Source organism: Coptis chinensis, chromosome 1 (assembly GCF_015680905.1).
Source record: "Coptis chinensis isolate HL-2020 chromosome 1, ASM1568090v1, whole genome shotgun sequence".
NCBI classification, from domain to species: Eukaryota; Viridiplantae; Streptophyta; class Magnoliopsida; order Ranunculales; family Ranunculaceae; genus Coptis; species Coptis chinensis.
In genome coordinates this window covers 12,826,062-12,840,102 of record NC_141456.1, presented here as the reverse complement: position 1 = coordinate 12,840,102, position 14,041 = coordinate 12,826,062, and the positions used below count along the sequence as shown (strand labels likewise).

Here is a 14,041-nt window from a genome sequence, read left to right as displayed (position 1 = left end):
TAGGCCCGGACCCTAATTCAAACTAACAAACCCCCTAGTTATAGTTTCACATTTTCACTATAAATACATCGCATTATAATCATTCAACTCTTTGTTAAATATTTTAAATTAAAATAACATTGTTTTCATGAATTTATCACTTACACCCAAGAAAGTACTTTCAATAACTTGTCTTATATAACAAAAACTTGTTAACCTATTTGGCCATGAAGAACAACGAAAGCACTAGCCTAATAAAAAAAATAAGACTTTTATTCCTTTGATCATCAAATCAAAGTCTAGAACTTATTATTCTCAATTTATTTTCCCACTTACTTATAAATTATATTTTTATTCTCATCCAAGCCAAGTTTATAACTAAAGGTTTTCCCACACCATTAAAACGAAATACATAGCTAAAAGTATGTAAAACCAAAAAACAACCTCCGAAAAATGACATTTGTAAAACGAAGAAAATATATAGGGGCCCTACCCTAAATCAGGCCCCAAAATCAAGGGCTTAGGGTAGGGTCGAGGGAAAAAGAGATTTAGACTTGTGACCCGACCCAACCCTATATCGAAACCTTTAATATCTAAAGGACTTTTAAATGTTTAGGGCCGGGCTAGCCCGACCCAGCCCATTGCCCACCCCTAGTCGGGGTTCAAGGGACATATACGTTTTGACATATAAATTCACTCAGGGCAACAACCACATGATCTCTAACGATTAACGACTGAAAGATTGCCACGTAGGGAGCCCTTTCTAGTTCAGCTCTAGCCAAGCCAAAAGCACACATGTCGAGTCATCTTCTCCCCACCCCATGTCCGTCAACTCCCAACTCGTAAAACGCATAGAAGCTTCATGAATTCATCATTATTACTACAATACTACTCTCTAGATATTACAGAAAATTCATCAGATTCGGAAAACAGTTTATCTTTTTACATACACTGAAATTGGGTTCCCACATATTTTTTGTCAAGCATATTTTCAAATCAACCCTTAATGACAATCTCATGGAACGTCAAAAGCATTAAAAGAAAAAAAAATAGAAGTCAAGAAGAGAATGGGTAATCTACTCATCTATTTAAGGAACTACTGTAAAATGAGAGTTTTGTAATTTGTATTTACACACCTGAGTCTTGGTTGTTCAATTTGGGTCTATGAAATCTCAGAATGTTAAATTGTAAATAACAGAAGAGAAGAGAGGAGAGGAGAAGAAGATGACTCGAGTACCAAAGCAAAATGGACCCTTTTGGCTCACTACGTGGCATCATTTCAGTCATCAATCTTCTAAGATCGTGTGGTTGTTGTCCTGACTGAGTTTATATGTCCCTTGAACCCATAATACCCGCGAAAATTCTCTACAATAGACACTCAATTATTCTATAACTTGCAACTCACGCCACTGTCTTCTCGATCAAGAAAAACTGGCGATTCTTCATGGCGTATGTGAATTTTAAACCCAATTATGGAGATCAAAGCGGTACAGACTCCAGTTCATCAACCGAATATGGTAACAACACAATTTGACATACCCTAAACTCTAATTTTTTCCAAGTGTTCTTTCTTTTGTTTTGCATTATTTTAAAGATCATTATTATGTTTAGTCTCTGATTAGTTACTTTTCTTCATCTGCTATTTTCCTACTGTTCTTGAAATTGAAGTTTTTCTGGTGCATCATCGTTCCATTATTTAGTGAATTCTCGTTTATTAGCTTTAACATTATGCTTGAATCTGCAAAAAGGTGAAATCTGGGATGGAAAATTGAAAGATATCTTGAGTTTTTTTTATATTGGTATTTCTTTAGGTTTTCTTGTTTGTAGACTTAAATTTCTTGATCTTAATTGTGGCTTTCTATCCAATTTTTAATCATTGTGTTAATTATTCAGTTGTGATATTGCAGATTACTTTGAGGAAGAAATTGTTGATGAGAGGTCGTATGAAGCAATTAAGTGGAAAATCTTATCTGGTGAGCTTTGCAACAGCAGCATGGAGTTCGTCTGCACGGGTCCAGGTGAGGTTATGTTTCTACTTCTTGTACATTGTACATTGTTGTATTCCAGTCTGTAAAAAATTAAGTGCAAACATAAAGCCTGACTTTCACTTTAAAGAAAAAAAAGAAGAAGAAGGAGATCCCATCATTATCTTGATATGTTAATACACTATTTATTGCATCCTTGGTGTTTTAGAAAATCTATCATGTTAAATGAATTGTTCTGTATTTTATTATGATGAACTTGTAGTTTGTTATTGAGCCACATGACCCAACTTTCTGTGCTCTAGAATGTTTAGCTGAAACTAGAATGTTTGTTCCTTGCGTTGGTTGGATCTTGTTTATAAGAAGATATTAGGTTCTCTGTTTACGCGTTTGAACGAACCATGACGATGTGAAAAAATCCACTCTTGTTCCTTATATATGTGTGTGCCACTTGTGTTGGATTGATTTTTACCCCTGGACAAGTAAATCTTGCATATTGCCTCGTCGATAGATATCCACCTTGTTGGCCTCATCCAGTATTCTCGGACTTTCGCTTCTAGATTCGTTCACCCCGACAATGCCACATTCTGTTCTTTGTTTATGCCATTGTAGGTCAAGTTACATGCCACATCGTGATCTGTGATACCACATGTCACATAAACACTTCATATATATATAAGTTAGCATAAGTAGCTTAGAGTACTCACAGGGCAATCTATAACTTTAACTCAAGAAATGTTTGGGTAGAGGTTCTTCGCTTAGAGTACTTAGAAATGAGGCCTCATAAGTGCAATGAAGTTGAAGGGTACATGCTCTATCCCATTCTGGTTGGCGTTGTTACTGCTTCCCTTTTCTTTTGTACGTAAAAATGATAATGATTACCTGTTGTTGTTTATGCACTGACCCTAATTAATTTTATAGAAATGAGGCCTCATAATTGCCCTGAAGTTGAAGGCAAGAATACATGCTTCCATGCTGGTTGGAAATGCCACCTATTTTTTTCTTCTTTACACAAAAATGATAAAGGATAACTGTTGTTGTTTATGCGCTGACCCTAATTAATTTTATAGAATCTCCCCCTTTCCAAATTTCATTACTCATTCGCGATTATGAGATTAGGTGATTTGTCTAGAGAAGAGTAGGAGGGGACAGCAGAATCTCTTCTAATGTTCTCTTGTTATATTTATATTTTATATTGCAGGTGTCATCTGTGAATCTAAACCTTGAAGTGGACAGAGCGACAAAATCAGAGAACTTCTCGTGCTTTCCATCGCCACACTTGCGGCATCCTTATGATAAGCAGACTCTCCAAATTCAACCATCAGAGAATCTCTCATGCTTGCCACCGACGTCGCTGAGGCAGTCATATGCTAGACAATGTCTCCAGGTTCAACCTTCTGACAACCTCTCATGCTTACCACCACCACAGCTTTGGCAGTCTTACACCAAACAAAATCTTCAATCTCAAGCATCATTAAGCCTCTCATGTTTACCACCCCCACAGCTGCTGCAACCTTACAAAATAAATTTCCAAATTCAGCCATCACAGAACCTCTCATGCTTATTACCACAACAGCTGGGTCAATCTTATCCCAGACAAACTTTCCACATTCAACCATCCGAGAACCTTGCATGCTTACCACAAGCACAGATGAGGCAGTCTTATACTAATCCACCTCTGCCAATCCAAGCATCCAAGAACCTCTCATGCTTACCACCAGATCTGCAGCAATCTTGCGCTAGGCAAAATTTTCAAATTCAAGCACCATCGAGCCTTTCATACTTGCAACAAACATCCGAGAGTGTCTCGTGCTTACCACCATCACAGATGCAGCAATCTCACAGTAAGCATGCTAGCCAAACTCAATTATCCGCGACCCTGCCAGGCATACCAATGTCACAGCAGCCACAATCTTATGCCAAGCAAGATCTTCATGCTCAGGCATCATCAAGTCTCCCATGCTCACCAGCACCAGAGCTGAAGCAATCTTCTTCTAAGCAATCTATCCAAAATCAATCATCAGATGATATCTCATGCAAACAACCACCTCGTCTTCAGAAAGCTTGCACTGGTAAGCTACCTTTCCAATATAACCCACCCAGGCTAATGTGCAAGGAGTGCCAAAAGAAGTTCCACAAAGAAATAACTCTCAGTGAACACTACAGAGGGAGGAAGCACCGTGCCAGGGTAAGAGAATTGGAGAGGCAAAAGCTTGCTGAAAATATAGGGTTCAACTGATGTCAGTAAGATTTCATGTATGATGTACTCTGCTCTTGTCTGCAGTCTGCATCTCAAAGGAAAGAACCATGCTGCTCGTGTCTAAGCAATGGATAAAGCAAAAGAAGTGAAAAGGATAATGTAACGTTTTAAGAGATGAATATGACTGTAAATGCTATTTCATAATGCGCAATTCTGTTGCTTTGATCATCAAAGTGTTCCTTAGTTTTTTTGTATCTAAGTATGCTACATCCTATAGTACTCTGGGGTAACCTTAAAGGAAAGAAGGCCCCATCCTACAATTTCTCTTGTACATGTTAATTGGGAAGACATAAGGTACCTTTATAAGGTGCAATATTCTTGTACGCTTCTGAGGATGGTGTGGGTTTGTTTGCTCAAGCTATTATAGACATGTCTGCATTTCAAATAAATTGTAAGATTCATATTATACTAATCCTCTCACCATTCTATGCTCACTTAACTTGTTAAAAACATTTCATTTTTCAGGAAAAAAAAAAATGTTAAACCAATATTGTTTTTATTATAATACCCCGTATAATACAGCCAAAATTTGCCAACTGTAAATGACGAGATTGACCCTAAAAAGTACCCGCTAAAAATAGTTCTTGATAAAAAATAGTACTACACAGTACACACATAACTAGCATTACTCTCCCACTATTCCATTACTAGTAACAAACTCCGCCACCTCTCTCTCGCATTTATCATTTACTTGTTCAAGCTAGGGCTTCACTTATTACTATTAGTCTAGTGTTTTCAACTTCCCCGAGCTGAAATTTATGGCTTTTGTAAGTTTCGGAGCCGATTTTCCTGCTTCAAGTTCTTTGACTGGACAAGGTAAACAAACAAACTCCCATTTTTCATGTTTCATTTTTCGTCGATATTTCTTGAAATATATTACTTGTTGAGTTTTGGGTTTATTGTAGACTTTGTTGAGGAGGAGGATGAAGTTGATAATGAGAGGAAAGTTATGTCTGTAGAGCTTGCTTTGCAGAGGGAGTTTGCTTATCGGGGGAAAATCGCAAAGCTACAACAATGTCCTAATAATCCTAGTGACGTTGAGGAGTCCCCTTTGTCGCTCGAGGTAACGTGAAATTTTGCTGTATATAAAAAGCTATAGATTTTAGGAATATGAAAGGCTGATATGGTGTCCTTGGCCCTTGGGGTGGTTATTAAGATATTGATTGCACTACATTTTATTTGGGCAACTGAAATTTGTAGTAGTGATATTATGTTGACAGAGTTCTTAGGTGTAATGTGTAAATCTGTTCTTATTGTATGTTAGAAGAAAGGTTCCCATCTAGGTTGTCTTTTGGGTGGGGGTTTTTTAAGCAAAACTATTGATTGCATCCTCAATATGTTAGAATAATTATGCTGTTCTGTATTTAATCATATGGTTTACTGTAATATATGTTTTGAGTCCACACTAACCAAATTAGCTGAAAGTAAGATGCTTGGTTCATGACATTGATTGGATCTTGTTCACGTCATGAAGTGAATTATTTTAGTTTGAGTGGTATTCTGAAGAACCTGCTTTTTGCTATTTCGTGAGTTTGAGCCATAATGATGTTAAAAATCCCGTCTTATTTTTATTTTTGCTGCCACTTGTTCTGCGTCGCTGGTCACCTAGGTCTTTCTTGCTTAATGCCTCTCGAAAGACTACCACTCTTGGTCTCAGCTAGACTTCATAAGCATCCGTTGCTAGAACTAGCCCCTTAGTTAGCTGATCTTATACGTTGTATCTGATATGCTAACCCTTTCATATTTACGGAAAAGAATTTAAGCTCTTGTGTGCTGAACAGCCACAAGTACTCTGGTTATTGCAAGTGGATTTGATTTACCTTTTTGTTAGGCTAGTGGGTGTAGCTTCAACTGAAGAAGTGATTGGGTTTATCATATCATCTTATATCAAGTGTTGTTGGAACATAGATATGAGGCGTTTGGAATGGGTGAAGGTGGTGGTAAGAATCCACGCTTCCGTGTTCCTACCCAACGTCCACTGCTTCAATTCCTACTTATGCTATCTACTTCTTTGTACTAAAAATGATGAAGGATAAGTAAAGCTTTTCTGTGCAATGGAACGAGTTCTATGCCAAAAGCTCTTTTCGCCAATTTTCATAATGATGACTATCCAGAGAATCGCAGGAATGGACAGTAGAGTTTTTGACTCTTTTCTCATGTTATATTTATGCTTTCTTCTTCCAGGTGCAACCTTCGGATCTAAAACTCGCAGTGGATGGATTGTCAATGTCAGAGAACTCCACATGCTTGCCATCGCCCCAGGTGCCACAACCTTATGCTAAGCAAACTGTCCAAATTCAACCATCAGGAAATCTCTCACGCTTACCAGTACCACCACGGCAGTCTTACGCCAAGCAATCTCTCCCAAGTGAACCATCAGAGAACCGCTCATGCTTGCGACCACAACAGTTGCAGCAACCTTGTGCCAGGCAGACTCTCCAAATTCAACCATCAGAGAACATCTCAAACATGCCTCCACCACAGGTGCGGCAGTCTTGCGTCAAGCAACCTCTCCCAAGTCGACCATCAGAGAACCGCTCGTGCTTACGACCACATCAGTTGCAGCAACCTTGCACCATGCAAGCTCTCCAAATTCAACAATCAGAGAACATCTCAAACTTACCTCCACCACAGCTGCATGCTAACCAAACTCTCCACATTCAACCATCAAAAATTGTATCATATGTACCAACACAACAGCTGTATGCGAAGCAAGCTCTCCAATTCCAACCATCAAAGAATTTGTCAAGCTTACCACCACCACAGCTGCATCAATCTGATGCTGTGCAAGCTCTTGAATTTCAACCATCAAGGAACTTCTCAAGTTTATCGTCACCACAGCTGCAGCAATCTAATGCTGCTCAAGGTCTTCAATTTCAACCATCAAGGAACTTCTCAAGCTTACCATCACCACAGCTGCAACAATCTTCCCTTAACCAAGCTCCCCAAATTCAATCATCAAACCACCCCTCGTGCTTACCAACACAACAGCTGCAACATTCTTATTCCAAACAAATTGTTCATATTCAATCGTCAGAGATCCTCTCACGCATACCACCCCCTCAGCCACGGAAATCTTGCGCAAAGAAACCTCATCAATTTCAACCAGTCAGCCTAGTCTGTAAGGAGTGCCAGTTGGTTTGCTCAAGTGCTTTAACTCTCAAGCAGCACTACAGAGGGAGGAAACACCGTTCCAGGATACAACAGTTGAGCAGCCAAAAGATTGTTGGGGGCATAGAGAACAAGCAATTGTGGTGTGATATCTGTAAGATTTCATGCATGAATGAATTCAACCTTTGGCAACATCTCAATGGAAAGCAGCATGCTACTTGTGTTCAAGCAATCGAGAATGCATTAGCAGTTACAGGCGAAGTGGGTGAAACAGGGTAGCTTTGAAGTGGGAGGACCTTGGATGCTTTGCTATTCCCTAACGGCGTAATTCTATTGCCTTGTCTATCAAATCTTTTTATTTCCTTATATATATGCTTCATCATATAGAAGTATAGAACTTCGGGCATCGCTATGGGGTCCCTCAAATGATTATCACATAACACAAATTGTCTGTGTACAATTTCCCAGGTGTATGTTTTTTTGGTAAAGTTTACTTTGAAAAGGAACTAAGGAAGACATGAAGAGTAATTTGGTGAAGTTGTTGAAATGATTTTGGTGTTACATAGCTCAATGTCTGTCTTAAATTTCCTGGTATATATTATTTTGATAAGAAGACAAGGTGTTCAAGTCCCTGAAATTGATTGATATATATTACAGGACAGGAATCACAGGAGGCACCCTTTTTTGCTTAAACTAATAATGTGAGTATCTCTGCTTAAACCATAGTCTGGGTTTCTGATATGTGTGCATGATTAGTGTAAGCCAAATTGCTGAGTTCCACACCGGTTCTGTCAGGTTTGGCAAGCCATATGCCCTTTGATGTAATTTCCAAATATAATTTATCTTGACTAGAAGGGTTGTAAAGGTTTGCATTATGCAATCTTTCGAAAAAAGAGTTTGCATATAAACACTTGTCCAACAACCTGACACAAAATTACAGACGAGTGTCACTCGAGCCCGTTGAAGAATTTGGTTGGTTCATGTGGGGCCCAAAACATGAAAAACGCTTTTCATCGGCTTCTTGGCCACCCAGGTTAAAAGCAACCGGCAACTGTGACTGTGAATGAATGATGTTAGGCTAAGTGTAAAGGTTTGGTGCGGCGAAACACCAATAGCACAGTTGATAGGGTAAGCGCAATAGAGTTTATAGACCCAATAGGTTGTTTTTTTACCCGCCCCAGTGGCATAGGCAGCCAGCAAAAAAAAGCCCAAACAAGTCAACTCATCCTAGTATAGGAAAAAATTAGCCCCACCATCGGCCATCCACCAAATAGACTCCTATTAGGGCATCTCCAAAGGGGGTGTAAACCGTATAGAGTGAAAATTTTACACCCCAAATATAAAAAAACTCTCTCTAATGGGGATGCTATACCGTAGATAATAGTGCATTAGCTAATAAAGAGGGTGGGAAATTCTCCCTCTCACTATTAGTTAATAAAAAACCCGGGCGACACTTGAACTGACGTCTAAGTGAAATAATTTTCGGACGTCACTTGGAGTAACGTCCCTTTCTAATTCTAAAGTAAAATTTATTTATTTTTACACTCTTCCATTGGAGAGTATAGAGTGTGGATATTTATAAGCTATATAATATTATACAATTAAATGTGTAAAATCCTACACCTATGTGGAGCCTAGGTGGAGGTGTAATTTTACACCCCCCATTGGAGATGCCCTTAGTATGTAGAATTTTGTTTTTTAACACCCTGCCAATTTTACCCCTCCCATCTCAATTTATTTTGATTTATTTTTTTAGCCGCTATTCGTTCTGGCGTGCAGAACATATGTTATATCGTTAAAATTGGGAGTATAGATAAGGAAACTTATACCGATAGCGTTGGCATATTAGCGTTTTGGTGCACCATTACATCACAATTTAGGTGATATTTGGTGTTTTGCCGCACTATAAAAAAAAAAAAAAAAAAAAAAAAAAAAATAATAATAAAGTTACACTTTATCCTAAAAAAACCAATAGCAGTTCTAGACAGGTACGCATGAGAATCTGGCCCTGCAAAGTATTTGGTGATGCAATACACACGCACCTCTTGCCATGATGAGTGGCCTCGATTCTCCCGCACACCTCTTGCATGCGTACAGCAGATTTTCTCAAAAAAAACAAATGTAGAAAACTACGTAACTTTATTTTTAATAAAACAAACAAGAAAACGGGTTTCCCGGTAACTACTAATTAAAAAACAAATTATTATTTCTTCATCTATAATTAGGGTTTCTAACTTCTTTTTGAGCTTGTACATATGGCTTTTGAGTGTTTCCGAGCTAATTTTGGTGATGCTAGTGCTTCTGCCTCCACATTTTCTACTGAACAAGGTACCTAATTGCTCAATTTACTCTCAATTTGATCTATTTTCATTCTAATTCACTTAATTTTGGTAGAATTTTCAGTATTTTAGGATGAAATTCCAATTTCTGTAAATTTTATATGTTGAGCATCTTAGTTTGGCATCAAGTTTGCGTGGGTGATCATAGTTTATGTAATTTAGCTGTCACATTCACATTTTCTTAATTTCTTTACAATGCTAGTAGAAATTCATTGAATAGATAAAAGCTGAGCTAATAAAGAGCAATTCAATGCGCTACTTTGTTGTTTTTTTGGAATTAGGCTTTCTGTTGAGCCAAAATTTGCTAAGTCTGTTTTGGTGTATTAGTGTCTTCTGTCTTCAGTACCAATCTCTGCTATTTGTAGGGTATAATTCTTTTTGTTAAGTTTGGATCAGTTAAAACTGTTAAAAGTCCCTTTGAGTCGATTAGATAGTTGGAGCTGCTTGTTAATTAGACTTCTTTGTATATGTCTTTAATGTTAGAAATTTATGGTTCCAATACATCTATCTCCCTGTTGCAGAGAATATTATAATTAATGAAAGATTGAGGGAGAATGTTATGCCACTGGAGCTCGCAATCAAAAGAGAGCTAGACTATCGAATGAGGGTAGAGAGTTTACAAGGAAAAATCAATGTTGAAGCTTCTTTACTTTCACAGGTGAGAAATGTAGCGTCTATTGATTGAATATCTCTTATTACATTCTTAGTCTCTGCAATGGTAGTTGAAGTTTATTTTTTGTTCGGTGATTTTGTAACTTACATCTACATCACAGGGGATCCAACTTTGGTTTTACTGTTTTCTCAATAGGTTGGCTATTGTAATCTTGTTACTTTAACTGTACATAGTGTACTAATTACAGTTGCTCTATTTATAAGAGAGAGTTAAAAGACATCAAATAAACAACTCGCGGTAGAGCTCTTTGGAAGAGCACTGAGAACTGAGAGACTGAAAAACTTCATTTCTTTATGAAGTACATCGTATAGAGTAGAAAGCTAACTGTTTAAAAAGTCTAGGTCTCTAGGAAGATGTTTTCCAGACTTCAGTGAGCTAGTTTTGGAAAACAATTCCAAACAAACTCTTACCTTTTTGTGATTGATAAGTAGAAAACTTGATTTTTGTGTCTAATGAATCACGCATCTTTTGTTCCTTTCCTAGTTTATGGGTCTTGACTCTTGATTCAAACCATTGAATAGAATCAGATGATTTTGTGTAAGTACCAATTTTTTTGTTCCAGGGACCACCCCCAGTTCCTGGTCCAAGTATAGTGGGAAGGAAGAGAAGAACAATGTCGAGCAATCTCAGATCCTTTTCAACACAACAACCAAGGTCATCTAACGGTTCCTCACCACTATTGTGCACACTCTGCCAAGTGGCTTTCTCGAGCAAGTCTGCTCTCAGGCAGCACAGACTAGATAGTAAACACAAGGCCAAGTTGGCGGAAAATCATAAAAAGAGCAAACAGGGCAAGAACAAGCCACAGTGGTGCAAGTTATGTAGGATTTCTTGCTCAGACGAAAGGGCATTCACACAGCATCTTGCTGGAAAGAAGCATGCTGCTTCAGTCCATGCAATTGAGGCTGCCAAGTCAATCAAGGAAGATGCTGAAAAAGAAGTATTTAAAGTTAAATGGGATGAACTGGAATGGGATACAGTTGCTTGAAATAACAAAGGGGGAAGGGAATGGGTTATGGAAGATTTGAGGAGTAATCGACTCAATAGTTGTGTATGTGGATAATAACACTCTCCCTGTAATGGCTGTCTTGGTCTGTCCCCATTGTATCGTAGGTAGAAATCTTAGGTAGAAAGATTTTCTAAGTATGTGAATCTTTATCATAGTTAAATTGTAAGCAAGGTATTACCAAAAAACGGAAAAGAAATTGTAAGCAAGGCTGAGACCTTGAAGTGTGTTATAGTACTCTACTGTAACTCCTAATGCACTGAATTTCTTTGACAACTCTGTATCTTATCTAGAGAATAAAGGTTTGAGATTGTAAACTGTTTCGTCTTTTTACATTAGGATTATAGTTTTATCTTGCATCTTCTGTTCATACTCCCTTTTCCACCTAAAGCCCGCACAAGTTCAATTATATTAGAGATTTGTGACATGCTAATATATTAGGTAGCCAAGATCGACACATTCATGCTCTAGTTAACTATAGGTCACAAATCTAGCTATGGTTGATTTTAGGGATAACGATCTTCATTCAGAACAGACCATATTATCACGTCTCAGTCTCTGTCCCCGTCAGAATATCAGATACTATACTGCTAAACTGCCAAATACCAACTTCATTCCTTTCAATAATAGAGATAATAATAATAACAAGAAATTAATTTTATTGATGGTAATAGACTAATAGGTTCAAGTTCAAATGGAGATCTGACTACATATTTTTTGAAGAAGATAAAAGGGTTTGGCTGACCCTTGGACCTGCATTAGATTCTAACATAAACCGTTCCTCTGACATCTGCAGTAGTAATCTCTGCTAATACAGAATCAAGAGGTGGACAATTACAGACATACTGATCATCGGTTGAGTTTGACAAACTAGCTAGATAGTCTGCACTCCTATTAACTTCTCTATATACATGACAAAGTTTAACATCAACAAGAATAGCAACTATCTTAGTTATGGCTTCTACTAGGTTCATAGTTCATACAGTACCATGGTGTGGTTTCTTTTCCCTTTAGAATCTGGATGGCTCGAACAGAGTCTGAGCATACTTGAATGTACTTAAGATCATTCTCTAGACATAGGGTTAGACCCACCTCAATAGCTTTCAGTTCTTGAAACAGAAATGACCTCCTAGGCCCACTTCCTGAGTACATGATTCAATAAAAGACGAAAAACACACACACACACACACGCAAACTTAACCTCTATAGCAAGTTGTACCATCACATATCCATCCACCATTTGAGACTTGATTATGACTGTCACCTTGACCCACAGTTTGATCATCATGAGCTTTTATGTCATTATCCTTCAAAGCGCATCCAGGATGGAGACCATAATCACACTCATCACATCTGAAAAACCATCCATGACCCAACTCTCTGCACCCATCACACGTGTCTATTATCCCAGTACGAGATCGCACCAGGTCATGTGGATGTGAAGAATGCTTCACTTTCTCCGGCCACCCACTAGCCATCTCCTCAAGTTTTGATTTCATTTCAGCTATTCGATGTCTAACAAATGGATACGCATCAGCCCCCGAAAAAATGACAAGCTCCCCTGCTCCTTCTGTTAGGATCCCACCACTTGGTCCAATAACACCTACGTAAGGCATACCACTAAAATCAAATATGTTCTTCACAAATCTCTCCCTCTCATCCCCATAGGGAATTACTAACCATGGCATACTAGAAGTGTAATCTTCAAAGCTTTTGCGGTCATTGTCACAACAAACGTAGATCACTTCCAAGTCGTCGTGTTTGGCTTTTATCTCATTGTAGGCCTTCGCCAACATTGGTGTAAACTTTTGACAAGGACCACATTCTTTTTTAGAGAAGTAGAAGAGAACAGTTTTACCATTCAGTTCAGAAACTGGAACCTTTATGCCACCTTTTCCGTCAACAAAATCTAGTCCCTCATGCACCAGAAGTGACTCCAACGTCATTGATTCAAGTCGTTTCTTGTCAATCTCATCTAGCTCTGCAAGTTTATCTGCTGAGAATGGATAAGCTTCAATTCCATAAAGATTCACGTAACGCCTGGCATTGAGATGCAGTATGTTTCCATCTGCACCAATTACACCCAGGGTTGGGATAGCAGAGATGTTGAATTTTTCTTACAGTCTCTCTTGATTCTTGTCATTGAATGGCAATGATAACCAAGGTATGTTTTTGGAATAATTTTTGAATGATTCTTCTTCATCGTGTAATGATATTGAAACGATCTCAAAACCCTTTCCTCTATCCTTTAAAGTATGGTAAATATCTGTGAGAATGGGAGTGAATAGGTGGCATGACCTGAAACTACTATTCATAAAATACAAACACACAATCTTTCCTTGAAGTTCTGATACTGGGACATGATCACCGTTGTTACGTAAAAGAAAATCTCCCCCTTCGAGGATAAGTAGTTCCTTCAGATTGTTTGGATTACCAACAGCATCGCCATTAACCATTTTCTCCATTGTTCTTGAGAGCAATCTACACTTTCTTTTGATTTGGAAAATTGGTCTGAAATGTGTTTGCAGTTATATATGGCTAGATTTGCATTCCTTAATTAAACCTTCATTTTAACCTTCCAAATACTCAGGCGTACAGATTATTATCACCTAAAGATATGGAACACTTTCCATGTTTAGGAAATGTTCAGATATCTTTTCTTTTCTATCTTTATACCGAAAATCAGTTGGT

At 38.1% G+C, this 14,041-nt stretch overlaps 4 protein-coding genes across 4 annotated transcripts; 3 read left to right on the top strand and 1 right to left on the bottom strand.

Moving 5' to 3' along the window:
* The first annotated feature begins 678 nt into the window (after window positions 1–678).
* Window positions 679–4,556, top strand: LOC147522235 (uncharacterized). The gene is made up of 3 exons (XM_086592073.1): window positions 679–1,496; window positions 1,887–1,997; window positions 3,163–4,556. Exons 1-3 carry the CDS (start codon window positions 1,452–1,454, stop codon window positions 4,198–4,200), a joined length of 1,194 nt encoding a protein of 397 aa, XP_086448199.1. The 5' UTR covers window positions 679–1,451; the 3' UTR covers window positions 4,201–4,556.
* Window positions 4,557–4,846: 290 nt separating this feature from the next.
* On the top strand, window positions 4,847–7,903 carry LOC147522234 (uncharacterized). Its single transcript, XM_086560027.1, has 3 exons — window positions 4,847–5,037; window positions 5,127–5,284; window positions 6,406–7,903. Exons 1-3 carry the CDS (start codon window positions 4,980–4,982, stop codon window positions 7,609–7,611), a joined length of 1,422 nt encoding a protein of 473 aa, XP_086416153.1. The 5' UTR covers window positions 4,847–4,979; the 3' UTR covers window positions 7,612–7,903.
* Window positions 7,904–9,468: 1,565 nt separating this feature from the next.
* On the top strand, window positions 9,469–11,667 carry LOC147522233 (uncharacterized). Its single transcript, XM_086592062.1, has 3 exons — window positions 9,469–9,660; window positions 10,193–10,329; window positions 10,907–11,667. The coding sequence occupies exons 1-3, from the start codon at window positions 9,588–9,590 to the stop codon at window positions 11,330–11,332; spliced, it is 636 nt and encodes a 211-aa protein (XP_086448188.1). The 5' UTR covers window positions 9,469–9,587; the 3' UTR covers window positions 11,333–11,667.
* Window positions 11,668–12,108: 441 nt separating this feature from the next.
* Window positions 12,109–13,815, bottom strand: LOC147522232 (putative nucleoredoxin 1). The gene is made up of 4 exons (XM_086567359.1): window positions 13,677–13,815; window positions 12,570–13,418; window positions 12,408–12,492; window positions 12,109–12,253 (listed from the first exon to the last, which is right to left on the bottom strand). The coding sequence occupies exons 1-4, from the start codon at window positions 13,813–13,815 to the stop codon at window positions 12,109–12,111; spliced, it is 1,218 nt and encodes a 405-aa protein (XP_086423485.1).
* Window positions 13,816–14,041: the final 226 nt, after the last annotated feature.

Coding starts and splice junctions, on each gene's coding strand:
- LOC147522234 (XM_086560027.1), top strand. CDS start 4,980: ATGGCTTTTGTAAGTTTCGGAGCCGATTTTCCTGCTTCAAGTTCTTTG. Junction 5,038..5,126: donor AAGTTCTTTGACTGGACAAG/GTAAACAAACAA, acceptor GGTTTATTGTAG/ACTTTGTTGAGGAGGAGGAT. Junction 5,285..6,405: donor AGTCCCCTTTGTCGCTCGAG/GTAACGTGAAAT, acceptor TTCTTCTTCCAG/GTGCAACCTTCGGATCTAAA.
- LOC147522235 (XM_086592073.1), top strand. CDS start 1,452: ATGGAGATCAAAGCGGTACAGACTCCAGTTCATCAACCGAATATG. Junction 1,497..1,886: donor CAGTTCATCAACCGAATATG/GTAACAACACAA, acceptor GTGATATTGCAG/ATTACTTTGAGGAAGAAATT. Junction 1,998..3,162: donor GTTCGTCTGCACGGGTCCAG/GTGAGGTTATGT, acceptor TTTATATTGCAG/GTGTCATCTGTGAATCTAAA.
- LOC147522232 (XM_086567359.1), bottom strand. CDS start 13,815: ATGGAGAAAATGGTTAATGGCGATGCTGTTGGTAATCCAAACAATCTG. Junction 12,493..12,569: donor TGGTGGATGGATATGTGATG/GTACAACTTGCT, acceptor TCATGTACTCAG/GAAGTGGGCCTAGGAGGTCA. Junction 12,254..12,407: donor TGTCTAGAGAATGATCTTAA/GTACATTCAAGT, acceptor TCATGTATATAG/AGAAGTTAATAGGAGTGCAG.
- LOC147522233 (XM_086592062.1), top strand. CDS start 9,588: ATGGCTTTTGAGTGTTTCCGAGCTAATTTTGGTGATGCTAGTGCTTCT. Junction 9,661..10,192: donor CACATTTTCTACTGAACAAG/GTACCTAATTGC, acceptor TCCCTGTTGCAG/AGAATATTATAATTAATGAA. Junction 10,330..10,906: donor AAGCTTCTTTACTTTCACAG/GTGAGAAATGTA, acceptor TTTTTGTTCCAG/GGACCACCCCCAGTTCCTGG.